The sequence below is a fragment of the Myotis yumanensis genome, unplaced genomic scaffold (genome assembly GCF_028538775.1).
Source record: "Myotis yumanensis isolate MYYU_CA2020_CCGP unplaced genomic scaffold, mMyoYum1.0.hap1 SCAF_4, whole genome shotgun sequence".
Taxonomy (NCBI): Eukaryota; Metazoa; Chordata; class Mammalia; order Chiroptera; family Vespertilionidae; genus Myotis; species Myotis yumanensis.
In genome coordinates this window covers 100,684,978-100,711,189 of record NW_027223755.1, presented here as the reverse complement: position 1 = coordinate 100,711,189, position 26,212 = coordinate 100,684,978, and the positions used below count along the sequence as shown (strand labels likewise).

General features: G+C 49.1%; 2 protein-coding genes across 3 annotated transcripts; both read left to right on the top strand.

The window, feature by feature from the left end:
- Positions 1–1,551: 1,551 nt before the first annotated feature.
- On the top strand, positions 1,552–7,854 carry LOC139009493 (matrix metalloproteinase-25-like). The gene is made up of 7 exons (XM_070413770.1): positions 1,552–1,555; positions 3,283–3,399; positions 3,485–3,569; positions 3,737–3,819; positions 4,811–4,963; positions 5,032–5,289; positions 5,432–7,854. Exons 1-7 carry the CDS (start codon positions 1,552–1,554, stop codon positions 5,716–5,718), a joined length of 987 nt encoding a protein of 328 aa, XP_070269871.1. The 3' UTR covers positions 5,719–7,854.
- Positions 7,855–9,188: 1,334 nt separating this feature from the next.
- LOC139009132 (interleukin-32-like) lies at positions 9,189–19,031 on the top strand. 2 transcript variants are annotated; one of them, XM_070413168.1, is made up of 7 exons: positions 9,192–9,434; positions 15,283–15,321; positions 15,466–15,519; positions 15,885–15,911; positions 16,072–16,128; positions 16,551–16,680; positions 18,506–19,031. In XM_070413168.1, the coding sequence occupies exons 1-7, from the start codon at positions 9,420–9,422 to the stop codon at positions 18,724–18,726; spliced, it is 543 nt and encodes a 180-aa protein (XP_070269269.1). In that variant the 5' UTR covers positions 9,192–9,419; the 3' UTR covers positions 18,727–19,031. The 2 variants fall into 2 exon arrangements, with proteins under 2 accessions (XP_070269270.1, XP_070269269.1); XM_070413169.1 differs by lacking the exon at positions 15,885–15,911 and having other exon boundaries at positions 9,189–9,434.
- Positions 19,032–26,212: the final 7,181 nt, after the last annotated feature.

The window sequence follows — 26,212 nt, the reverse complement described above, 5'->3', positions numbered from 1 at the left end:
TTGATTCATTCACATTGGATGGCTATTGTGTTGGATGCTGTCACTTTTTTATTTGACAATCTAAGGGAAAGAGGTCAGTGCCCATGACTACATAGTCAGGTATTGCACGTTGTAAAACTTCTTGCAGCACACAGGTTGAAAATCGCTGGCCTAGACACTTCTGGTCACATGTAGACATTTATCCAATTGTCTCTCTTTTGACCAAATATTTTTCTCTTCTGTTTTTTGTTTTATTCCTGATTAAGAGAAAACTACCAGTATTGTAACAGATATTAAGTTCTAGTAGCCAGTTAATGAATGATGAACTTTAACACTCATTAAGTACAAGTGTCAGCTTAACTAAAAAGCAACACAAGCAACACACACAAAGAACACTGTCCAGGCCTAATCAGTTTTGCTCAGTGGATAGAGCATTGGCCTTCGGACTGAAAAATCCCAGGTTTGATTCCAGTCAAGGGCACATGCCCTGGATTGCGGGCTGGATCCTCAGTAGGGGGTGTGCAGGAGGCAACCGATCAATGATTCTCTCTCATTGATGTTTCTATCTCTCTCTCTGTCTGAAATTAATAAAAATATATTTAAAAAAGAAAAGAAACGAAAACTGTCCAGCCCAGCCGGATAGTTCAGTTGGTTAGAGTGTCAGCCCAGTATGTCAAGGTTGCAGGTTCAATCCCGTCAGGGCACATACAAGAATAAACCAATGAATGCCTAAATAAGTGGAACAACAAATCCATGTTTCTCTCTCCCTTTGTCTCTCTCAAATAAAAATAGTCCTGGCTGGAGTTGGCTGGAACATCGTCACTGTTAGGGTCACCAAAGGAGGAATGCACGAGGCCCAAAGGGGTAAAGAATTATGAATTTATTAGGTCACTGGAAAACCAGATGGGCTGAGCTCCAAAATGGCACCAGCACCGAGGGACTGGGAGTCAGCGATTCTAAAGGACTCTAGGCGGGCATTTTCTGGGCGGAGAATTCTCTGGGCGGGTCTTGAGGGGAGAGATAATGGTCTTAGCAAGTGGAATGTGGTCTCAGCAAGTGCTAAGCAAAAGGGAATGTCTGTTGTGAAGTGGCCTAAAGGCCAGCTCCCAGGGGAGGGTCTCCATTCAATTATTCCATCAGATCTAACAACCAATCACACCTGGTCAAGGCACATACCTGGGCCGAAACCGGTTTGGCTCAGTGGATAGAGCGTCGGCCTGCGGACTGAAGGGTCCCAGGTTCAATTCCGGTCAAGGGCATGTACCTGGGTTGCAGGCACATCCCCAGTAGGAGATGTGCAGGAGGCGGCTGATCGATGTTTCTCTCTCATTGATGTTTCTGACTCTCTATCTCTCTCCCTTCCCCTCTGTAAAAAGCAATAAAATATATTAAAAAAAAAAAAAGGCACATACCTGGGTTGTGGGTTAAATCCCTAGTCAGGGTGTGGGTGGAAGGCAACCAACCAATGGTTCTCTCTCATATCCATGTTTTTCTCTCTCTTCCTTCCCCTCTCTAAAAAATTCAAGTAAAAAAAACTGCCCGTGGGAGGGGGAGACAGGCCAAGAATGCCTGATGGGTGGGTAAAAGAAGGTGGGGACACACTGACAATCCAGCTTTGGGTTTAGAGCAGCGGTTCTCAACCTGTGGGTCGCGACCCCTTTGGGGGTCAAACGACCCTTTCACAGGGGTCGCCTAAGACCATCGGAAAACACATATATAATTACATATTGTTTTTGTGATTAATCATTATGCTTTAATTATGTTCAATTTGTAACAATGATATCGGGGTCACCACAACACGAGGAACTGTATTAAAGGGTCGCGGTATTAGGAAGGTTGAGAACCACTGGTTTAGAGGATTGTAAGTAGTCAGGGGTCCCCAGCTGATAACCTGACTTAGCTGCAGGCAGGTTATGTTTCACCTGCTAGCATTTCCCATTCAAATTAGTTACCAACATTCCAAAACAGTTTCCCATAATTATCCAGAAACTGGGACTTTAAATTTTACTCAATCTTAATTAATTTAAAGAGCCACCTATGGCTAGAGGATACCGTATTGGACAGCACAGATAGGGTCCACTCCAGAGGAGAAAGCCCAGGGTGAGTGAGGTTCCTTGGCCCTGCCCACGGCTGGCTGTGACAGAGCCACCTCCTCTCACACACACCCCACTCCGGGCCTTTCTGGGATGGGGGGGAGGGAGAAAGCCACCAGTGTGAGTCAGGAGGGTGATGGATGTCTTTAGGGTAAATGTAAAAAAAAGAAAGAGGAGCCCTAGCCGGTTTGGCTCAGTGGGTAGAGCTTCGGCCTGTAGACTGAAGGATCCTGGCTTTGATTCTGGTCAAGGGCACGTACCATGCTTGAAGCTCCTCCCTGGCCTGGGCCCTGGTCGGGGCACGTGCAGGAGGCAACCAATCGATATGTTTCCTCACATTGATATTTCTGTTTTCCCTTCTCTCTAAAAATCAATTTTAAAAATCCTCAGGTGAGAATTAAGAAAAAAAGAAGAAAGAAAGAGGAAGGCAGTTTTAGGGCAGGCTTCTGTGGTGGCCATGGGGCAGCACAGACGCTGGGGGCAATGCCGTGCCTGCTGTGGGGGTCAAGTCCCAGCCCTGTGGCCCTGTGGGCAGAGGCACACCAGTTGACAGCAGAGGAGAGGAACCAAGTTATGCTTGACCTTAAAGCAGCAGGAGGGTCAGAATTAAATGGGAGATGCCATCTACAAAGAGTTCTTCAAAAATTTCAATCAGGCATTTGGCTTTCTGTCTCGAGTTGCCCTACAAACAGAAAAAATAAGTCACTGGGAATGCTTCAATGTATACAAAAAAGCCCAGATCACTCTCACCTCACATGGCTGTGGTGGACTGACCAAAAGAGGCATGAAACTGGCCACGTTTATTGAAAAAGCAGCTGCTTCCGGGTGATCTCTCCCAAAATGCATATAAAATCTTATAAACCTCTTAGGTGAAATATATTTTGAAGACAATTTATATGAACAATTAAAGTTATAAATTTAGTTCACCTTTATGCCACATTTTGTAAAATTAATGCTTAAGTACAAAATGATTGTTTTTAAAGGCTCTTTTACTTCGGGCATTTTCAAATACATGCCTGAGGCCAGGAAGAGATGCTTCCGGGGAAGGGAAGAGCTAACACAGGATTCACCTGCGCCAGAGGGAGGCGGTATGGCCGGGCCAGGGTGGGTGAGGCCAGGAGCTCCCCTGCAGGCCCGGGCTGCCAGGAGGCCAGGGAGAGGCCTGCTGGGCAAGCTGCTAGTACAGGGTCTCCCGGGATTGGGGTCTCAGGTGGGCCACTATCTGCGCCTGACTCCATCATGAGGCCCTTTTACCAGGGTCCTGTCGGGGAGCCCACCAAGTACCGCCTGTCCCAGGATGACCGTGAAGGCCTGCAGCAGCTCTACGGTACAGGGAGTTGTGTGTGGGGTGCTCCCCATGTGGCCTCTGCGGCAGCGTTGGGGAACACATGTCTCTCTGACTCTCTCTACAGGGAAAGGACCCCAGACCCCATATGATAAGCCCACAATGAAGCCCCTGGCTCCTCCTCCCCCGCCCCCTGCCCTGCCCCCAGGCAGGTGAGTCCTCCTCCAGCTTTGCCCTCTTGGGTGAGCTTCCTACCCGTGGAGTCCTCTTTGGTGAGAGGGCTTGGTAAGGGTCCCTGCCCCATAGGGCTGTCCTCAAGGTCAAGTACAGACAGGAGGAGCCCTGACCCCTTTCTCCTCACCTCTCCTTTCCTCCTCAGCCCCTCCCTTCCTGTCCCTGATCGATGTGATGGCAATTTTGATGCTATCGCCAACATCCGTGGGGAAACTTTCTTCTTTAAAGGTGAGTCACTCCGGGTCTTCCCTGGCCCCGTAGAGTTGGTTTCCTACCCACTCAGAGTGACCCACCAGGCCTGTGAGGTTTCCCAGGATGTGGACTTTCAAGCTGGGTGGGAGTGGCTCCCTGTGGAGCACACCAGTGACTGCCCTTCCCCAATCCCTTTCTTTCCCCAGCCCACACTCTTTGAAGCTCAACTGAGCCTCTCCCCCCCACCTCCCTCAGGCTATATCCTTGCTTTTTCTCCTTAGCCAGTGATGGCGAACCTATCACACACGTACTCATTTTTTTGGTTGATTTTTCTTTGTTAAATGGCATTTAAATATATAAAATAAATATCAAAAATATGTCTTTGTTTTACTATGGTTGCAAATATAAAAAAATTTCTATATGTGACACGGCACCAGAGTTAAGTTAGGTTTTTTTCAAAATGCTGACACGCCGAGCTCAAAAGGTTCGCCATCACTGTCCTAAGCCCTACTTTTCCCTCTGTAACTTGCCTCCTGAGCCCATCCAGCCCAGCTGGCTTGCTTATCACTTCTTCTACCTGTGTGACTTTCTATATAAACTTTTGCTTGTATTTGAAACACAAACAAACAAAGTGTGGGTGGAGGTAGAAGGAAAGTCCTGGGCCATCTGGTCACCCTAGAGCAGTGGTTCTCAACCTTGGCTGCACATTAGAATCACCTGGGAATCTTTTTAAAATCCTGATTTTTGGTCTCATCCTCCGGAAATTCTGTTTCTTGGTTACTAATGTTGTGGCCTCACCCCATAACAAAGAAACAGAATTTCCGGAGGAGGAGGCCCAGAAATCAGGATTTTAAAAAGATTCCCAGGTGATTCTAATGTGCAGCCAAGGTTGAGAACACAGCCCTAGAGCCACTGGGCCCTTTGGTTTCCAGATGGACCTTCCACCCAGCACTAAGTCCCAGCCACACACCCTGGGGGACAAGACCACTTGCCACCTCATGCTCCAGGCCCACCCCTTCTCGCACAGGCCCCTGGTTCTGGCGCCTCCAGCCCTCAGGACGGCTGGTGTCCCCCCGGCCTGCCAGGCTCCACCGCTTCTGGGAGGGGCTGCCCCCCCAGGTGACTGTCATCCAGGCTGCCTACACCCGGCACCCAGACGGCCGAATCCTACTCTTCAGTGGTGAGTGGGGCGCCCCCCTGGGACGGGCGGGGCGTGGGAGCAGTTGCTCAGCAGGCTCCCTCCTGCAGGCGCGCAGTTCTGGGTGTTCCGGGACCGGCAGCTAGAGGGCGACGCGCGGCCGCTGGCCGAGCTGGGGCTGCTCCGCGGGGAGCAGGTGGACGCCGCGTTCTCTTGGCCGCTGAACGGGAAGACCTACCTGGTCCGGGGCCACCGCTACTGGCGGTACGACGAGGCGGCCGCGCGCCCGGACCCTGGCTACCCGCGCGACCTGAGTCTCTGGGAGGGGGCGCCTCCCAGCCCCGACGATGTCGCCGTCAGCAACGACGGTAGGAGAGCCCCCGCCCCGGCTGGCCAGCTGCGGGCCCTGGGGTTGGGGCTGGAGGTCGTTCTGGGGGTGCGGAGGGGTCCTCGGGTGGGCGGGGCGGGGGCAGCCGGCACCATCCCTGCAGCTGTCCGCCCGCCTTGCAGGTGCCACCTACTTCTTCAAGGGCGCCCACTACTGGCGCTTTCCCAAGGGCAGCGTCAAGGCCGATCCGGACTCCTCGCAGCCCATGGGCCCCCAGTGGCTGGACTGCCCGGCCCCCAGCGCTGGTCCTCGCTACCCCAGACCCCCCAAAGCGACTCTCAAGCCCGAACCCTGCAATTGTCATTGCGAGATCAACCAGGCCGCTGGGCGCTTGTCCTCGTCTTCGTCGTTGGTGACCCTCCTGCTGCTCCTTCTGCCCCTGCTGGTGGGGGACATCACCTCCCGCTGAGGGGGGACAGGCCGCTCCACGGCGGGGCCGGTTCTCCCACCTCCGGCCTGTACAGTGTAGGGGGTGGTGATGGCCTGTCCGGGGTGTTGATGGCTGCCCTGCCCCATCCTCTGTTCCCTGGGCGGGCCCAGCAAGGTGGGTGGAGCTAAGCCCTGGGGGTAGGGGGTGAGGGGGTGGGACACGAAGGCTGGCCCTGGACCGAACACAGGAAGTGCTCAGCCTCCCCTCCCCCAAACCCGCCTCCCCCTGCTTTGGCCCTCAGGACTATGCATTTCCCGGAATGGCTGGCTTTTCTCAGAACACAGCCTGCAGACTCCTTGCAGGGCAATCGGCTCAGGTTTCATGGGTCTTTAGAGGACAGGCCTGATCGGGAGACTGAGCCCCAGCACCCCCCCCCCCCCCCACTTTTGCAGAAGTGTCTCACCCTGTTCCGCTTCCACCAGGTCCCAGTCAACACCACATGGGTGGGGAACTGGGACCCAGTCCTGAGACCACCCCTGGGCACCAGTGCTGCCCGATCTGGGTGGCACCAATGACCAGAAGTTGGACTTTCCACAATCTGGACCCTGGACCTCCTTGCTGGTCACCACCCTGAATCCAGAACTGTCCCATTCAATAGGACACCCTCCCCATCTTTAAAAACCTCTTTTTGCCTCCACCTGGCGTGTCTGCAGTTCCCTCAAGGACAGTGGTTCTCAATCTTCCTAATGCTGCAACCCTTTAATACAGTTCCTCATCTCGTGGTGCCCCCCAACCATAAAATTATTTTCATTTCTACTTCATAACTGTAATTTCGCTACTATTATGAATCATAATGTAAATATCTGATATGCAGTATGTATTTTCATTGTTACAAATTGAACATAATTAAAGCATAGTGATTAATCACGAAAACAATATGTAATCATATATGTGTTTTTTAATGTTCTTAAGCAACCCCTGTGAAAGGGTCGTTCGACACCCAAAGGGGTCGCAACACACAGGTTGAGAACCGCTGTTCAAGGAGAACTCCCTCCCTCCTGTCCGCTCAGTGCTGACCGCAAGACAGTAGATTGAGCAGTCTCTTCACCTGGTGTCGCTGCTTCCTCAGCACTCCTGGCTGAGTGGGTGAAACCTGGACCATCTCATTCATTTCCCACTCTCCCCAGAATTCAGGATCTAAATCAGTGCCCCTGGAACTGTGCTTCTGGAACATTCCACATCAGAATCACCCAGGGAACTTAAAAATGCAAATCTCATGTCCTCACCCTGAATATTCTCTTGGGATGGGGCCAGAAGTCTGCATTTGAACAAGCTGGGGTGGGGGTGGGATGCCTGATGGGCCAGGAGGCTGTCTTGTGGTTTTCTGTGTCTCTGCCATGTTCTCCCAGGAGCCAACTTTTCATGTCGCCTACAGAGCCAAGCTGATGGCCACAGTTGATAAGGTCACCCCCATGGCTAGAGTCACTTAGTGGCCTTTTCTTGGGCTGCTGTCCAGCCTCATGATCCACAGTGCCATCTGGAGCTGAGGCTGTGGGCTCCAGTCCCAGGGAGCACAGACAGGGCCTGATGTTTATCAAGGCAAGCAGACCAGTGTGAAGACAACAGCCAGGCACATCTTTGACCTGTCCATGACCTGAGAACTCTAAGCCATCTGAGGCTCTGTCAGGATCCTTTTTAAGTAGAAGGAGGGGGAAATTTGTATTTTAAAAGCTTGTCAGGTTGGTTTGACTCAGTGAATAGAGCGTCAGCCTGCAGACTGAAGAGTTCTGGGTTTGATTGTGGTCAAGGACACATGCCCGGGTGGAGGCTTGATCCCGGGTAGGGGGCATGCAGGAGGGAGCCAATCAGTGATTCTCTCTCATCAGTGATGTTTCTATCTCTCCCTCTCCCTTCCTCTCTGAAATCAATAAAAAAAATATATATTTTTAAAAAAGAGGTAGCTTTTTGGTCAGGGCACAGACACTGGTTGCAGGCACAATCTCTGGTGGGAGGTGTGCAGGAGGCAGCCAATCTGACTCTCTACAAGGAAAGCACCCTGAACTCTATATAATGAGCCCTGATGTATTTCTCTCATCAATGTTTCTATCTCTCTTTCCCTCTTCATCTCTCAAAGAAAAAATCAATAAAAACATTTTTTTAAAGTGGTACAGTGCCCAATGAAACACAAAATGTCTTCAGATGGTGGCTTTTGTGAAACAGTCATGGAGGAGTGGAGTGTTATGGGGGCTCGGGGAGCCAGGCTTCTGGAGACAAAGCCCAGTAGTAATATTTGTACCTGAAGCAGGAGCAGCTCCCTTCTCTCCCACCCTGGAATTCAAAGACAGCTCAGGGAAGGATCTGGACTTCCAAGGTGTGGAAAGGGGGTTTCAGACAATTGAATGGGTTTTTAAGGGACAGGGAGGTGACAGCTGAGGTCCAGCTAACCCAAGTGAGACTTTCACTAAGGAAGTGTGATGTGTAGGTCTGTCCTTATGGGGCTCATGAGTGGCCTCTCAGGGGCCAGGTTCTCTTTGAGAATCTTAGGGGTTGAATTGTGTCCTTCTGCAAATTCGTATGCTGAAGCCCTAACCCCCAGTACTTCAGAATATCACCGTACCAGGAGACAGGGTCTTTATGAAGGGAATCAGGTAAAATGAGATCACTAGGGTAGGCCCTAATCCAATAGAACCAGTGTCCTCATAAAAGTGGGAAGTTAGTAGCCAGGCATGGATACAGGGAGAATGCCGTGTGAACATGAAGACGGCATCTACAATCCTAGGAGCCTTCCCTTGCAGCTTTGGAAGGAACCAACTCTGCCAACAGCTTGATTTAGGCGTCTAGCCCCCAGAACTGTGAGGAAATCAGTCTGTGTTGTTTAGCCATCCAGTCGGTGGTGTGTTGTTCCGGCAGGCCTGGGTCCCTAATACAGAGGGCACACAGTGGCTGTGCTGAGCTGTGTGGGGCTTTGGCCCCGAGTTGGGTATTAGGGAAGAGCTGAGAGGTGAGCAAGGCTATGTGTGACAAAGCCACCTCAGGGGTCTTGCAGGTCTTGCCATGTCCTGAGCCTGTCGCTGCTATCGAACCTCTGGACTCTGAAGCTGGGGTGCACTCTGTTCGAGGGACCTGGTGGACATTCCAGACGTTCCCCTGCACCTTGACTCCCCAGCGGGAAGCTCTTGATTCTGGAAGCTCTGAGAAATGCTCCAACCTGCTTTTGAAATCTGCCCTTTCCTCTTCCCCTCCTCTGTCTCAGGCTGATGAGGGGATGAGGAGGAGACCCATTCCTGGTCTCAGAGATTCCCTGGTTCAGAGAGTGAAGGAGCCATCCTCAGAGTTTAGGGGTGTGCCCGCCCCTCCCAGAGTCCTTTGCCTCCCCTTCCTGTCTTTCCTCTGTCTCTATTTTTGTCTCATCCCCTCCCCCACCCCACACGGTCAGTTAGCCCTACTTCGTTCTGGTCAGTTAGCCCTACTTCATTCTCTAGGGCAGGTCACCTTCCCCCACCTCTCCCACCCCACTGGCCTTCCTGGGCTGCTCTGAAATCAGCTGACGTTCTCGATCAGAAATCTTAGGAATTCTGCTAGCTCTGTGTTGGAAGGGTGTGGAAGAAGGTGATTGGCTCAGTGGGGGCCTTAAAAGGAGCTGAAACCAAAGGTATTTTATAGAAGAGGCTGCTTCTCTGAAACACTTCTCATACCTGTTCCTCGCCATCAAGCCACAGCCCTCTGAACCCTGAGCAACCATGGGCTTCTCCAAGGTGAGTGAGAGCAAATGAGGAGGGGACAGTAGGCCCTGGAGTCCCATTTCCCACTGTGTGTTTGTTCCCCTCTCCCACCAGTGCAGCCCCACCCTAGCTGATCTCTACATGCACCCGGCTCTGTTCCATCCTCCAGGGCCATGGGGAGACCCCTGGAAGGAGGGTGTCATGAGAATGTGACCTGTATGGTCATCGTGATGGCCCTGAGCCTGGTTGGTTGAATGCTATTCTGGCACCAAACTAAAATTCTGAATAATTCTTGACAAAGGCCGCACAATTTCATTTTGTGCTCAGCCTTTCACTTCATGTAGCAGGTTCTGAGTGTGGGGCCAAAACTCATGTCTGGGAGAGAAATTATGGGGGCAACTCTGTGTGTATGGGAGGAGGGTGTGTGTGTGTGTGTGTGTGTGTGTGTGTGTATGTGTGTGTGATTGAGAAACAATGAGTCTTATAGTGTGGCAGAAGACCAAGGAAATACCAAGCACGCTTCCTAGAGAAAGGGAGGGACCCCCTTTATTAACACTAGTGGACTCCGGGAATAATTTCCAAATCAGAGTGAAGTAATGCGCAGAGGGCTTCACTTTTTATAACCTTCTGGGGTCTTTGTCTTGCAGATATCGTTCCGCCCCCTTTCATGGGCTTACAGGAATGCCCCCAGGTGTTGAGGGTCCCCAGGCCATATCTGATTATCTGTCCTGGGGCCAGCAATAATGACCTCCCCTCCCACCCCCCAGGACAGCGCATTGTTCAGTTTTTATGGCTTGACACACCTTGCAAGACCAGTTTCCTCCTCATTTCCTCCCCCCCCACCCCACCCCCCACAACCTTGTCCCACAAACTTCTTTTAGCCTTGTGGAGCAAGGACCAGGGGATGTTATCGTGAAGTGGGGGGGGGGGGGGGGGGGGGGCGGTGACGACTGCTCTTAGCTACTTCCTTCTGGAAAGGGACGATGGCCAAGGGGTTAGCATCCAGCTTCTCCCTCTCAGAGGGGTTTGTAGGGAGTTCTTCTGGTTTCAGGCAGGCAGAGGTAAGCAGTGGTCCCACACGCATAGAATGTTCCTGCAGGGGGCACCAGGGGTAGGTGGTGTTTTCAGCCTTGGAGGTAGAGTTGCATAGTTTCATCTGGGAGGTGACCTGTTGGATGTGGGCCCTGCATACTGTTGAAACAAATAGGAGCAACATTAGTTAGCTGCACATTGGCCGTGACAGGTCCTATTATTATTTTTTCCGTCCAATACAATCCCCCCCCACCCCCCCCACACACGTGCATTTGGTAGTAGAGTCGTATCATGCCGCAGGCTGATAAGTATAGCTAACAAAAATCTGGCTTGATTGGGTTTTCTTGTGGACTACCGGGTCTAGCATATTTGGGTAGAGAGTTTCTAAGCAAGTAGCTATTATTCTCATGCACTCCTCAGTGTTAAAGAGCAAGAGAAGGAGTTGCTTGCAATCGACCCAAGTGGGCTTCTGGGTCTGACAGATTGGCTTGAGGTTTGTCAAAATAAATGGGAGTGTGATGCTTCCAATTTTAGATATCGGTCATAGTGAAAGGCTGGTAGTAAAAGACTGATCCCCCTCTTGTGGGGTCCTGTTTTCTCCAATTATATGAGGACCCTGCATTTCTTGGAAAGGCATCTGGAAAGCCAGGAGTGGTTTGAGTCCCCGATCAGCTGAGCGCAAATATCACCCAACTGGCTCTGGAGAGTCCAGTTGGGGGGAGACGGAAGGAGGTGGTGTATCTAGGCTTCCCTGGCTAGGCAGAGGGCCACTGGGTACTGCTTGAGGCATGTATGGAGGTGGTAGAACTGGCAGGGCTTCTTCAGGAGTTCCTGCAGAATAAGAGGCTTATTCCCCTTCTGAGGGTCCTGCCCTTTTCCCTTATATACACAAAACCGGATCCAAAGCAGCTTAAGCTCTGCTATTTCTAGCCACTGGTCAATATAAGGGAACCGTTTGGAATGACCTGGGTCTCCTGTGATAATTCTGTGAACATTCCTGATTGTGGGGACAGCCAATGTGCCCTCTGGTGGCCATCTTACTCCAAAAGATGGCCAGTCTATTTCACACATCCTTTTTAACTCCCAGGGGAATAGTTTTACTCCATAGTCCCAACCAACCCCTTTTTAAAATTCTTTAACATACATTCTAAGACAGTAGAGTTTGAGGAGGAGCTATTACCCATGTTGCAGGGAGGGACTGGGTTGCCTCCTCTTTAAAAAATACCTGAATAAAAGAACTAATCAAAATAAGGCTGATTTTCTAACTCCATTTGTCCTTGGGTGTGGACAGCAAAAGACACTAATCAGATTTCTATCAGTCTCCCTGAGTACATTGACATAAACTATTTAACCTCTGTTTAGGGAGGCAAATACAAATCATTTACTCCCAAGTGTCCTTGGTTTAGGGAAGACAGGATTTACAAGATGGTTCCAATGTCCTTGATTTAAGGAAGACAGGATTTAAGGATTTAGGGAAGACAGGATTTCTGCTCAGTTTCCCTATTATACTTGTCCCAGCTTACTGGCCTGTCATCCATTCAACTTTCTTTCAATGTTTCTCTTTATCTTCCTCCATTACACCAAAGCCATACTTTTCAGTTAGTTAGAACTCTTAGCCTTAATTTTTAGGTGACATGTAAATAATTAACATTCCTCAGATTAGCAATACTTTCATATTTTTTAAAGAGACATAAACAGAAATTTCACTAGCTAAACAATTTTAAACAAACAACACAACAAAGACACATATTTAAACAATAATGACAGATAACATTCCGCATTAAAAACTTTGAATCACCATGGAAACTCGAGAGAGGTTTAGAAGGGTGTTTTTTAAAAAAAACAAAACAGAAACAAACAAACATAAAAACACTTTTACACCGGCATGCGCCGCATTTACACCACAGAATACCACCAAATCAGTTTCAATTGTGCAGAGATACAGAACAAGTCCCTGAACAGAGGCAGTAGAAAACTGCCTAGGAACGCTTCTCTCCTATCTTTTTTTAAAAAGACAGGCTAGACTCGAGCCCTTAGCCAGTCCGAGTTTTGACTTCCATCCCGGAAGTCCCAGAGACAATGAATACCGTCTAGAAGCCATTCCTCCAGATACAGGACAAGTCCCAGTCAGACAAGAAAAGCCACAAATACCTTTAAATCTACCCTAGAATTCCAAAATTTCAACCTTACACAGCAAAATCACAGAGCAAACAAAAGTCCCTAGTACACAAACATAGACAGAAATTGTTACTAAGTGGCCTGATTCCTCCTGTGATAGAGAGCAAACGTCTCTGAGAAAACTAACTCAATAGCACTGCTTGAGACTTTTGCAGACCAGCACCAGTTCAGCCTTCAGCAAATCAAACATTTTAACCAGATGAGCAGACAGAAAATCAAAGTAGCTTTTGCTTTCACACAGACCAGTTAATCAGCAGATAATTATGCCAAGACAGACAAACATTCGTACTCACACTCTCTCAGACTAGCCCAGACTGGAGCTGAGCAGATAATGCCCAACTCCCCAGATGGGCATGGGGGCACTCCTGGCATCCACACCCGAGACCAGAATTCTCAACCCACGTGTCGGTGAGAACCTACCAGAGGAGTTAAAGCTGTGTCCAGCCCCCCTTCTCGGTAGCAAATTGGCTAGTCCCACACACAAACAGAAGAGTGAACCTGTAATTCCTTAATCGAATCTGAATTCACTCACCTCCAAAGTCCTGATTCCTGATTTACCTGACGAAGTCCTATGACTTCTGGGGAGGTGATCAAGCTCCCCCTTTCACTCACTTGGAGTGGGCCTGACTGACTGGGGCCCCTACCTTACAGATTCTGTCGACAGGTTCAGAGGTGTCCGTCCACTTTCTCCAGATGCCAGCCAGGTCCTGGGCTGAGGTCTGGGAGCGCCTGGAGTCCCCCCCCCCCCCCCCCCCCCCGCCCCCGCTCCCCCCCTCCCCCCATTCAATTCTGCTAAAATCAGCAACACGAGGTTCCGGAGGCCCGTCCCACGCCCCCGGGGCCCCAAACCCTGTCTACTCACTGGAGGCAAGAACCAAAAGTGGTTAGCTTCCAGGTCAGGGAACCATATGTTTCAGAAGACCAAAGAAATATCAAGCATGTTTCCTAGAGAAAGGCAGGAACCTCATTTATTAACACTAGTGGACTCTGGGAATAATTTCCAAATAAGAGTGAAGTAACATGCAGAGGGCTTCACTTTTTATAACCTTCTGGGGTCTTTGTCTTGCAGATATGCTTCCGCCCCCTTTTGTGGGCTTAAGGAAGGCCCCCAGGTGTTGGGGGTCCCCAGGCCATATCCGATGATCTGTCCTGGGGCCAGCGATAATGACCTTCCCCCTCACCGGCCCCCCCACCCCAGGGCAGTGCATTGTTCACAGTTTTTATGGCCTGACACACCTTGCAAGACCAGTTTCCTCCTCAATAGGATAAAGTGTTACTTTAACAATTAGACCTGACATATCTGTGGGAAGAGCTTGAGAATGGAGGGTCTATAGGTGAGAAGAAACACCAATCCCAGTAGACCCTTTATACCCTGAAGGTGGGAGGTGGGCAATGCTTTCCTAGGAACTTAAAAATCCTCTCAGGTGCCTGGGCCAGCAGCCCAGTACTGGCATTGGCCTCAGAGTCTATTCCTCCTTTTTGTGGTGCCTTCCAACCTCCCACACCCTACCAGGCCCTCAGCCCCACCCGCACCCTAACCATGAGGTTGGCTGATGCTCCGGGATGCTTTGGGATGGTGACCAAGGGATCGTGGAATCATCATTGAGGAATAAAGTGATTCAGGGCTCAGTGACCAGATTGGGGCCATAAGGTGGAGACTCTTGAGGAAGTCGGTGGGAAACTCCCTGCCTCGTTGGTTGAGCCAAGGGTTTAGGGGTGAAAAGGGCCTGGGGTGCTGTGGGCCTGCAAGGTCAGCAGTCAGGAAGAGCAGCTGGATGTAGGCACCGCTGTGCCTGTCCCCTCCTCAGAGAGGGATGATCACTGCCAATTCCTCCCTCAGCCAACTCTTTCCGGTGTTAACATAAAAACAAACAAACAAACAAAAACACAAAGCATTGAAAGCTGTAAAGAATTTCTGTGAGTTTATTTGAGCTAAACTGTTGACATATGCCGGGAAACAGAACCTCAACAAATTGAGATAATCCTCCAGAGAATGGCAGGTTACATCTGTATTTATACATTGCAATCAAAGGAGGGATGTGGGTGGGTTACAGGAATTCATTGGTGATAGATTAAGGAGGTGTGATAAAGCAAAGCAGGGGAAACCCCTGGGATTGGATAAAAAGTAAAATGATGGACACATACTTAGGTGGGTGCAGGAACAATTAACATGATAATGAAGGAATTTGTGGTATTGGCTCTGGCGCCCAGCGCTTTTGGTTGTGCCCCAGGGGATCCAGAAAAAGGGAAGTTACAAGTTACCCAGACATTTCAAGGGTATGTTATCATAGATGCAAAAAGACAGATAGGCTCAGTTAAGGTAAAGGTTGACCTTGTCAGTGAAGATACCGACCTAGGACGTAACTGCCCACCATAATTGCTTTTAAGGTTTAATTTCAGACCATCCTTTGTGGTTACTTTAGGTCTCTGAATTTGCAAGGCTGCCATGCAGGCCTCCCCTGAGCTTGTCAGGTCAACATGTGGCCCCTTTCGTCCACATCGGTACCATAGAGGGTTGGGTATCTGGGAACCAGATTGCCCTGTACACTCCAGAACAATGTTCATACTTGTATGCTTGTGTGCAATGGTGAGTGTGAGTGTGTGAACATGTGTACCACAGGTCTGAGGGTTGGTAAGTCATATAAGATCAATGTCACTGTTACCTCCACAGATATCCCAAGAAGATCGTGAGAAAATGAGGAGTAAAATGGTAAGAAGCTCTTCCCCATGTATGGATAGGGTGTGGGTGGGGGCCTGGGTTTTTCTGTGGGAGGGTAAGAATGTTCTGGCCCTCCTGGGGTCCAGGAGGGAGAAGGATCAGATCTCTTTGTCCCAACTCTCTCTCTTTTTACAGCACAAGGGTATAGACATATTCTGTGATCAACTCGAATACCAAGATAAGGAGCAGGTGGGTCAGGATTCCCACTCCTGTGCTCTGCACAATTTGGGTGGGGTGGTTTCACGATGATGATGATGATGATGATGATGGTGATGATGATGATGATGATGATGATGATGAAGGTGCCACCTCAGGTTGGCTCATTCCTTACACTGGACAAAATTCACACCTGTGTGGCGGGTGAGTACACAGGTGGGGGATAGGAAGGCCAGGGAGCCTGAGAGGTGTCCAAACCATAGGTATACTGATGACAGAGCAGGTCCCCAGGCACATGGCTGGACCAGTTATGGGGAGATGGCGAGCTGAGAACAGGGGATTAGACTGAAAGTGAGGGAGGCCAGGGGAATTTAAACAAAGTCATTTTTTCCCAATAGGCCTACAGAGGCATAGAACAGCTGAAGGTGAGTTTTGGCCTCGCCCCTCCCCCAAAGCTTAGTCCCTAGGTGTTTGGCTGGGTCAGGTTATTGGGGTGAGCTTTGGCTCCCTTGGAGGTCACAGTGGGGACTACAGACCACAGCAGGCAGGAGCAGGTCTGCAGCCTCCACACCCTCTTCTCCTCAGAACAGCATCAATGAGGCCGCGTTTGATACCATAATTGCTCACTGTGAGAACAACCCGGTGAGTCTGAGGCTCCTGTCAGAGCCCTCTGTGCTTCCCCTTCACCCCTAATCGCTTGTGATGTTGGCGCTGCCATGTGCATACACAGCCCCTGAGTGGGGTGGGGGTGGAGGGGTGGGGTGGGGTGGTGGGGTGGAGGGTGGCTGGCACCAGCTCCTGACCTCCCCCCCAGCACACAGTGGCCAAAGCCCTGACCTCAACTTCATGTGTTAATTAGGAACCCCCTGGGCCTGGTGCTGGCCTCAGAGGCCAGTCAGCCAACAAGCAGTATGACCATCGTGGTTTAGCTACAAAGGGGAGTTGGGGCGCTGAACCTCCGAGAGAAGTCTTTGTCTGTGGACTGCAGGCAGGAAAGCAGGCAGCTCCCTGTGTGAGCTTCTGTCAGGACCTGGTCGGACTCTACACATGCCCCATCCCCACAGGAATCTACTCCCTTAGTTCCGGAACAGCAGCAGGAACTGCATAACAGGGTCCATGGTAGAGTCAGCCCTGGACAGAAACCAGGCCTGGAGCGGGACTCTGAGCCAGAAGGATCGCCCAACCAAAGTCCAGGTGATTTTGAGAGGATGTTTGTTTTTGTTTATTTTTAAAAATATATATTCTTATTGATTTCAGAGAGAAAGGGAGAGGGAGAGAGAGATAGAAACACCAATGATGAGAGAGAATTATTGATCAACTGCCTCCTGCATGCCCCACACTGGGGATCAAGCCCACAACCTGGGCATGTGCCCTTGACCGGAATCGAACCTGGGACCCTTCAGTCCATAGGCCGAAGCTCTATCCGCTGAGCCAAACCGGCTAGGGCAAGGGGATGTTTATTAAAGCTGGACAGTGAAACGGGGAAGGGCTTAGGACAGAAGATGCACCAGCAGAGAGCCTAGGCAGGGCTGCTTTTGCTCACTGTTAATTTAGAGAAAATGGGGGCCTAGGAGACAGGTTTGGGGGAGGTCAGTCCATATGAGCTGCTGCTGCCCACTGCTCCTCTGGTTGCCAGTCTCCCGGGGACCCAGAGTTTAGGCCAGTGGTCGGCAAACTGCGGCTCGCGAGCCACATGCAGCTCGTTGGCCCCTTGAGTGTGGCTCTTCCACAAAATTCCGGCTCTTCCACAAAATACTGACTTCTGCACATGGACCACGAAGTTTCAATCGCACTGTACATGCACGCCCACAGGCGGTATTTTGTGAAAGAGCCACACTGAGGGGCCAAAGACCCGCATGTGGCTCAAGAGCCGCAGTTTGCTGACCACGGGTTTAGAGGATGCATGCCTGAAAGGGAAGAAAGGTGTGAGCTTGCTCCTGGTCCTTTGTGTTGAGGGTTTAAAGGCTGGGAGTTTAGAGGAGGTCTTGGGGAAGGATTTCAATAGAATATTCATCAGCTTTATGCTGATGTGCCAAAATGAGATGTGTTCCTTTAACTCAGCAGTTCTCAACCTGTGGGTCGCGACCCCTTTGGGGGGTCAAATGACCCTTTCACAGGGGTCGCCTATGACCATCGGAAAACACATATATAATTACATATTGTTTTTGTGATTAATCACTATGCTTTAATTATGTTCAATTTGTAACAATGAAATTGGGGGTCACCACAACATGAGGAGCTGTATTAAAGGGTCATGGCATTAGGAAGGTTGAGAACCACTGCTTTAACTTCACCTCTGCTTGGGTGTGATTGGCACTAACTGGATTTCTGCTATCTATCTCCCTGAGTGGGGTGATTTAAGCTATTTACTCCCTGTTTTGGGAGAAATATGAGCCACTTAGTCTTTTTTTTTTTTTAATCCTCACCTGAGGATATGTTTATTGATTTTAGAGAAAGAGGAAGGAGGAGAGAGAGAGAAAGAGAGAGAGAAGGAGAGAAACATCTATGTGAGAGAGAAACATTAATTGGTTGCCTCTTGTATTTGCTTTGAACAGGGATTGAACCTGCAAGCTAGGTGTGTGCCCTGACTGGGAATCGAACCCACACCCTGTATTGGTGTACGGGATGATGCTCTAAACCATTTACTCATTTAAAAAATATATACATTTTATTGATTTTTTACAGAGAGGAAGAGAGAGGGATAGAGAGTTAGAAACATCAATGAGAGAGAAACATCGATCAGGTGCCACCTGCACACCCCCTACTGGGGATGTGCCCGCAACCAAGGTACATGCCCTTGACCAGAATCGAACCTGGGACCCTTGAGTCTGCAGGCTGACGCTCTATCCACTGAGCCAAACCGGTTAGGGCTAAACTATTTACTCTTGTGTCCTTGGTTAGGGAAGACAGGATTTTGCAATGTACTAGTATTAGATGGCTGTAAAGGCTTGGTCTTTAACCATCTGTCTCAGTTTCCCTATTCCACTTGCCCTGGCTTCCTAACTAGTCTCTCTCACAGGGGCCCAGAAGACTGGGGAGAGCTTTTGTAAAGAGGTACTGAGTTTGTTCCAAGAGATGCTAAGTCAACTGCAGAAGACGTGGCTGGACGTGCTGGCTTGCGTGCAGATGTGCGCCTCCCTTGTCAACATGGTGAAGTCCATCTTGAGTGAGATTATGAATTTCTGCTCCATTGCGGCACAGTCCTTCTCAAGTTTATTGCAGGTCCAAGGAGTCGCATGAGGACCTGGAGGAGCTCAGTCACACCTCCCAGCCCTTGGGTTCCCCGCACCCCCTTCTCAGAAAGAATCTTCTAGAGTAACATTTGCTTTCCTGCTCACCCTTGACCCATCCTCAACAACCTCCCTCACTTCCACCCTGTTCACAGCCTCTCCACCTAGCTTGCCTGGGTTTCCTTCTCTTGCTGCAGCATTTTAATAAACGTTGGTTGGCCTGGGGAGGGGGCAGGGGTGGGTGGAGGAGGTCAATGGGGAAAAGGGAGATCTGTAATATTTTCAACAATAAAGGTAATTTGCTTCAAAAGCTGATTGAACCAAGTTGAGTGCCCGTCTGGGTGGGTGGCAGGGTGCTCAGTGGTTACAGGGAGAGGCTGTGCAACAATCAGATGGATCTAGGCCTGGATCTCGGCTCTGGTGAGAAAGGAGAAGCCACCTGACCTCACTAATCTGTAGACAGGGCCCTGGTCACACTGGCCACGGACTATAATGAGCACATGAGGATTTCAGCCTGTGCACGGCTTCTCAAAGGGCCTGGCACAAAGTAAGTGCTCCATAGCTGCCCGTTCCTGAATCCAAGGAGCTCAAGCCTGAGGGGGCCAGCACTGCTCACCATCTATGAGGCCAGATGCCTCCCACCCCCCAGCCCTGACTCCCTGCTCCAGGCAGATGCATAAAGACCAGCTTTGCATTCAGGGATGATTGGCAGCAAACAGCAGCTGCTGAGATGAGATGAAGGTGGGGCTGACCTGAAGCAGGTAGAAAGGGGAGGAAGTGGGCCTGATGAAGAGCAAGCACCAGCAGTGGGGGTGGGGAAGGGGGGGAGCCAGGAGACCTGAGGGATGGGGGCATTTCTGTGGGTCAGTATCCTGCACCCTCCTCTGCCAGCTTCACACCCTTTGACTGGTAGGAACGACATCTTGATTCCTAGGAGGAGCTCCCTGTAAGGGCCAGGTGTCAGTCCTGCAAGAGGAGCAATGGCTGGACCCAGACCCTTCCAGTAGCTTCTCAGTGATCCCGATAATCCCGAGGGACCCGGCCCCAGCAGGGAGGGCACTAGTGGCAAGGATCTTCCTCACCTTTGGCCCTGGTCCCTACCTTCCTAAGGAAGACGGCAGCCCATCTGAGAGTTCCTTTTAGCAGAGCCCCACTCGTGCTCACATCCTATCCTCCTTCACTTCCAGGGGACCCTCTGACATGCCTTCACACTGTAAGGCCCATCTCTGGCCTGAATTCCCCGACTCCAAGGGCTGCCACTGCAGGTCCTGACCAGCCTTCACTCACCCTTGGCCATATCCTCACCTCCCGTCCCAGGCACCATTCTTTTTTTTTCTTCTTTATGTTTCAATGGATTTTTTTTTTTTAAATATGTCTTTACTGATTTCAGAGAGGAAGGGAGAGCGAGAAAGAGGTAGAAACATCCATGATGAGAGAGAATTATTGATCAGCTGCCTCCTGCACACCCCCTACTGGGAATCACTCACAACCCAGGCATGTGCCCTGAGCAGGATTCAAACTGTGACCTCCTGGTTTATAGGTCGATGCTCAACCACTGAGCCACGCCACGCCAGCTGGGCTCTTTTAGAGATTTATGGATTCTTTAGAGAGAGAGGAAGGGAGAAATAGAAACATCAATGAGAAGGAAACATTGATCAGCTGCCTCCTGCACGCCCCCTACTGGGGATGGAGCCTGCAACCTGGGCATGTGCCTTAACTGGGAATCGAACAGGTTGGTTCATGAGTCAACTTCTGAGCCACACCAGCTGGGCATCAGTCATCATTCTTGTTCTTTCAAACCCTGTCCATGAATTTCCCAAGTGACCCTGTATCAAACCTCCACTGACCTCTGCTCATGCCCTCCCACTTACTTCTTCTAACAGAAAAAACTGTCCCCCTGTGCTAAAGCCACCAGGAGCTTTGTGGCCCATCAACCCCTTGAGGTTACCTCTCGGCTCACCTCCCAGTCTTGCCTCTTTTAAGCTATTTCAGTCCAGTAGCCAAGCTCTAAATGCTTTCATTGTTAAAAATGAAATAACACCCTAACCGGTTTGGCTCAGTGGATAGAGCGTCAGCCTGTGGACTCAAGGGTCCCAGGTTTGATTCCGGTCAAGGGCATGTACCTTGGTTGCAGGCACATCCCCAGTAGGGAGTGTGTTGGAGGCAGCTGATCGATGTTTCTTTCTCATCGATGTTTCTAACTCTCTATCCCTCTCCCTTCCTCTCTGTAAAAAAAAACAATAAAATATATTTTTTAAAAAATGAAATAGCTCCCCGCCTAAAAATCTCCTGTGTTCCCCATGTGAATGAAGCCCAACCCTGGCCTGTAAGGCTCTGCCTGCATCATAGGTCCCTGCAGATCCCCCTCCTGGACAACATTCTTTAGCTGCCTGCCAAGCCTCTCCCATCTCAGGGCCTTTGCCCATGCTGTTCCCTCTCTGTGGGAGGCCCTTTCCACCCTCCTGAGGCTGTCTCCCTCCCTCTATTGGAGTCTTTGTTCCCCTCAATAGCCCACACAGTCCCTGGCACACAGTAGGTGCTCAATAAATAATAAGCTTTTAATGCTGTGGATTCTCCCAGCTCCTCTCAGTCTCCTGGTTGACCAATCCTTTCTCTTTGAAATTTCTCCCCCTGGGGTTTTCCAGGAGTTGAATTTGTTGTGTGACATCTGGTGGCTCTCTATACCCCAATCTTCCTCCCAACCCCCAAAGTGCTGACCTTTACTAGACTCAGAGCTTTCCCACCCACCTCCCTTAGTCCCCTGAGCCCTGGTGAATAAGTTCTCTAACTTTCTACAAAAACTTGTTAAAGAGCAGTTATGTGTCAAGTGGGGTGGAGGGGCAACAGAAACTCAGACACAGCATTTTTGTGCGTGAAAAGCCACAGACAACAGGAAGTTCTGATATGCTCTGGAGCTAGGGTGGGCTGTCTTCGTCTCCTGTATTTCTTTTTCATAATTTGTGTATTTTAATGTTTTTTAAAATTAATTTCAGAGAGAGAAAGGGGGAGGGAGAGAGATAGAAACATCAGTTGGCTGCCTCCTACAGCCCCCTACTGAGGATTAAGCCTGCAATCTAGGGAATTGAACTGGTGACCTCCTGGTGCATGGACCAACACTCAACCATTGACCTACACCAACCATTGGCCAGGCTCTCCTGTAATTTTATTAGAAATCACATGATTTAGTCTGTCCAGCATAGTTCAGTGGTTGAGCATCGACCTATGAACCAGAGGTCACTGTTTGATTCCCGGTCAGGGCACATGGCCGAGTTGTGGTCTTGATCCCCAGTAGGGGATGTGAAGGAGGCAGCCAATCAGTGATTCTCTTTCATCATTGATGTTTCTATCTCTCTCTCCCTCACCCTTCCTCTCTGAAATCAATAAAAGTACAAATATTTTTTAAAAGGTAAGACATTTCCAAATAAAACATTTCAAAATTATATTAATTGACGACTGCTGTTCTATGAATATAGAACTCTATCCCTGGAAGGCATGCAATGTAACATCAAAACTGAGAAGAGAGAGAGAGAAAAGAAAAAAACAAACTGAGAAGAGCAAATTGGTTCCAATTTGAGCATCAAAGGGTTTGATGGGCAGTGGTCACCTTGCTGTGTAGAGAAGGGTCACCAGGCTCAGTTTGGTCTCACCAAGGAAATCCCTGAGCTGTGCTTGCCATGGGCGCTGGAGAGCAAGGCCAGAGGGAGATTTGCATTTGACATCCCGAATCTCACCCAGAGCTTTCACTTTGAAGAGAAGGAATGTGATGCCCACAAAAGCCATCTTCTTTGCCGTGTTAGTTTAGTCTCAAGTCAGCATCTAAGGCAAATATAAAGGCATTTTAATACTGTGGATGATTTTTTTGAAATTATTTCTTTCAATCCTTGTTATCAATACAGAGCCGACTTCATTTTGCTTTCCTCTCTGGCATTATCATCAAGTTAGTGAATGTAATTCCTTTTTTCATCCTCAGTTCTTTCTGCACTCTGCCTTTAATTTTTTTCTTTATACCAGCGATTTTCCATCCTCTTTATCTGATGGCACACATAAATTACTAAAATCCTGTGGCACATCAAAAATATATTTTTTGCCTATCTGACCAAAAAATAGGTATAATTTTGATTCATTCACATTGGATGGCTATTGTGTTGAATGCTGTCACTTTTTTATTTGACCATCTAAAGGAAAAGAGGTCAGTGCTCCTGATTAAGTAGTCAGGTATTGCATGTTGTAAAACTTCTTGCAGCACACAGGTTGAAAATCGCTGGCCTAGACACTTCTGGTCACAAGTAGACATTTATCCAATTGTCTCTCTTTTGATCAAATATTTTTCTCTTCTGTTTTTTGTTTTATTCCTGATTAAGAGGAAACTACCAGTATTGTAACAGATATTAAGTTCTAGTAGCTAGTTAATGAATGATGAACTTGAACACTCATTAATTACAAGTGTCAACTTTACTAAAAAACAGCACAACCAACACACACAAAGAAAATTGTCCATCCCTAGCCGGTTTTTCTCAGTGGTTAGAGCATTGGCCTGCGGACTGAAGAGTCCCAGGTTTGATTCCAGTCAAGGGCAAATGCCTGGGCCATAGGCTGGGGGCCCGTCTTAATTTTCTTTAGCACATATTCGAAGACAGCAGATTTACAGAAACTACTTCCTATGTCTGCAGCCAGACAGCACAATTCCCTCCTAGTTAACAGAAAGACAAGACAACACAAGGTAGCTTTCTCTTTAACACTTTCACACTCACATTTACACACCAGTCAGTCTGAGTTTTGACTTTTACCCACAGAAAGTCCCTGAGGCAAATATTTTGCCTAAGTAGTGTTCAGCTACTTTTTCTGCCCCTAAAGGCATGCCTGAATGGACTGTACTTCAGCAGACATTCACTCAGAAGTTAAACAGTCCACCTGCACCTGACTAATTTGCCTGACGAAGTCCTCTGACTTCCGGGGAGGTGATCAAGATCCCCTCTTCCACTCTCTCGGAGTGGGCCTAACTGCGTGGGCCCCTACCTTACCATTTCTGTCGACAGGTCCAGAGGTGTCTGTCCACTCTCTCCAGATGCCGGCTGGGTCCTAGGCTGAGGCCTGGGAGCGCCCGGAGTTCCCAGGTTCAATTCTGCTAAGATCAGCAGGGCGCACCTCCCAGACGCCTATCCCATGTCCCCGGGCCCCAAACCTGGTCCACTCACCGGAGGCTGAAAGGCCGGCGTGCTTAGTCTTTCTTGGTCAGGGAACAAGTGATGTTATAGAAGAGAAAAACCCAGCAACACTTAGAGAAATGGAGTTACGCAGTTTTATTATGCCGGTGGGCTCAGAGGAATATGTCTCTCAAATTCTGAGCACCAACTTGGAAGTAGCTTTTCCAGTTTTATAGTTTCTAGGTCTCTCTCTGTCTCCCAAATTTGGAATGAGACTTCCGAACCTTTCGTAGGCTTTTTAAAAAATAAAAGAAGCCCTGTGTGCTGGGTGGGGCCTGGGGGGCAGTGCACCTAGTAAGTATCTAGTAGGGAGCTTTTGGCCTTGAGCACAGCACAATTCAGATAACTAACAAATAGCTGGCATGGGAGCAGCTAGAAGCAGCAACAGAGCGGCTTTCAAGGTCAGATAGTTGAACTTATTTTCCCTATTATTCAAGCAGGCAAGTATTTACAGAAGCCAAAATGGCAGGGTTAAAATTCCAAACAACAGGGTATTTTTTTTTTGGTTTTTTTTTTTTGTTTGTTTGTTTTTTACAGAATAGAGATTACAGTAGCAAGATGGAGTGCCTATGCATCAATGGGGCTCATATGAGTGGCCACTCAGGGGCCAGGTTCTCTTTGAGGATCTTAGGGGTTGAATTGTGTTCCTACACAAATTCGTATGCTAAAGCCCTAACCCCCAGTACTTCAGAATATCACCTTACCAGGAGACAGGGTCTTTATGAAAGGAATCAGGTTAAATGAGGTCCCTAGGGTAGGCCCTAATCCAATAGAACCAGTGTACTCATAAAAGTGGGAAGTTAGTAGCCAGGCATGGATACAGGGAGAATGCCATGTGAACATGAAGACGGCATCTACAAACCTAGGAGCTTTCCCTTGCAGCTTCGGAAGGAACCAACTCTGCCAACAGCTTGATTTAGGCATCTAGCCCCCAGAACTGTGAGGAAATCCGTTTGTGTTGTTTAGCCACCCAGTCTGTGGTGCGTTGTTCCGGCAGGCCTGGGTCCCTAATACAGAGGGCAGACAGTGGCTGTGCTGAGCTGTGTGGGGCTTTGGCCCCGAGTTGGGTATTAGGGAAGAGCTGAGGGGTGAGCAAGGCTGTGTGTGACAAAGCCACCTCAGGGGTCTTGCAGGTCTTGCCATCTTCTGAGCCTGTTGTTGCTATAGTGTTATGGAATATGGAATTTATGGTATTGGTGCGGAAGAGACAGTTGGACACTGAGGTTTCAGGAAAAACCTTTATTCAAAGCAGCACTGCTGATTCAGGGGACTCTAAGATCCAGACCCTGAACAACTTGGACAATGAGATTTTCTCTTTATACATTTCTGAGTTTCTTTGTTCCCTAACTACTATGCTTCTGTAGTGGACACACACACCCTACCTTCGAGAATCAGTTAGAATGGTTTACTTAGATTGTATCTAATGTCCATTGTGGATGGTGCCAGTGACCTCCCTCTAATTAAGCTGTTGCATTCTTGGTTTATGACCCTTGTACATTGGAAGTATTAGATAAATCGCTCTTGCAGGACTGCCGGAAACCAGGATCAACAGTAATTAATATAAATGTGAGGAGTCTGGCAGAAGGCTGACCAGGACTCCTTTTGATATTCACAGGGTGAACATTTACATTTTATTACCTGCTGCTGACTCAATGGCCTAAAGCAAACTCCCCCCAAACCTGACACTCTTACTGTTTAGTAAACATTACCATTGATATGTCCATTTGCATTCCTAAAAGGCAATTGTGTATTCTAGCAAATAAAAGCAGCTGGGAAGGGAGACTCAGGGAGAACTTGACTGCTATGGTTACGTTTTCCTCTGGTTTCCCCGGTATCAAAAATTAATATTTCGTCTTGTGTGTCATTTGTGCGGCAGCTCTTCCTCCAAGCCTTTGAACCCTGAAATCCACTCTGGCCGTGGACTTTCACACAGGACCAGATAATTAAGGGAGGGGCAGTGACTTTTCAGGAATGTGCATTAGGAATGCTGATTAACTAGGTACAGAGTCCAGCTGCTAGTCTCCTACATTCTTTCACAAATGGAGTTAATTATTGGCTAGCAAGAGTGTGCAGTATTGCCCTAACCACTTTGGCTCAGTGGATAGAGCATCGGCCTGTGGACTGAAGGGCCCCAGGTTCGATTTGGGTCAAGGGCATGTACCTTGGTTGCAGGCACATCCCCAGTGGGCAGGAGGCAGCTGATCGATGATTCTCTCTCATCTATGTTTCTGAGCCTCTATCCCACTCCCTTCCTCTGTAAAAAAAATCAATAAAATATAGTTTTAAAAAAAG

Bases quoted from the DNA above. Each gene is read 5' to 3' on its own strand.
- LOC139009493 (XM_070413770.1), top strand. The intron at 3,820-4,810 runs GTGAGTCACTCC...CTTCTCGCACAG, and splicing joins GGAAACTTTCTTCTTTAAAG to GCCCCTGGTTCTGGCGCCTC. The intron at 4,964-5,031 runs GTGAGTGGGGCG...TCCCTCCTGCAG, and splicing joins CCGAATCCTACTCTTCAGTG to GCGCGCAGTTCTGGGTGTTC.
- LOC139009132 (XM_070413168.1), top strand. The intron at 15,912-16,071 runs GTGAGTTTTGGC...TCTTCTCCTCAG, and splicing joins GAGGCATAGAACAGCTGAAG to AACAGCATCAATGAGGCCGC. The intron at 16,129-16,550 runs GTGAGTCTGAGG...CCATCCCCACAG, and splicing joins CTCACTGTGAGAACAACCCG to GAATCTACTCCCTTAGTTCC.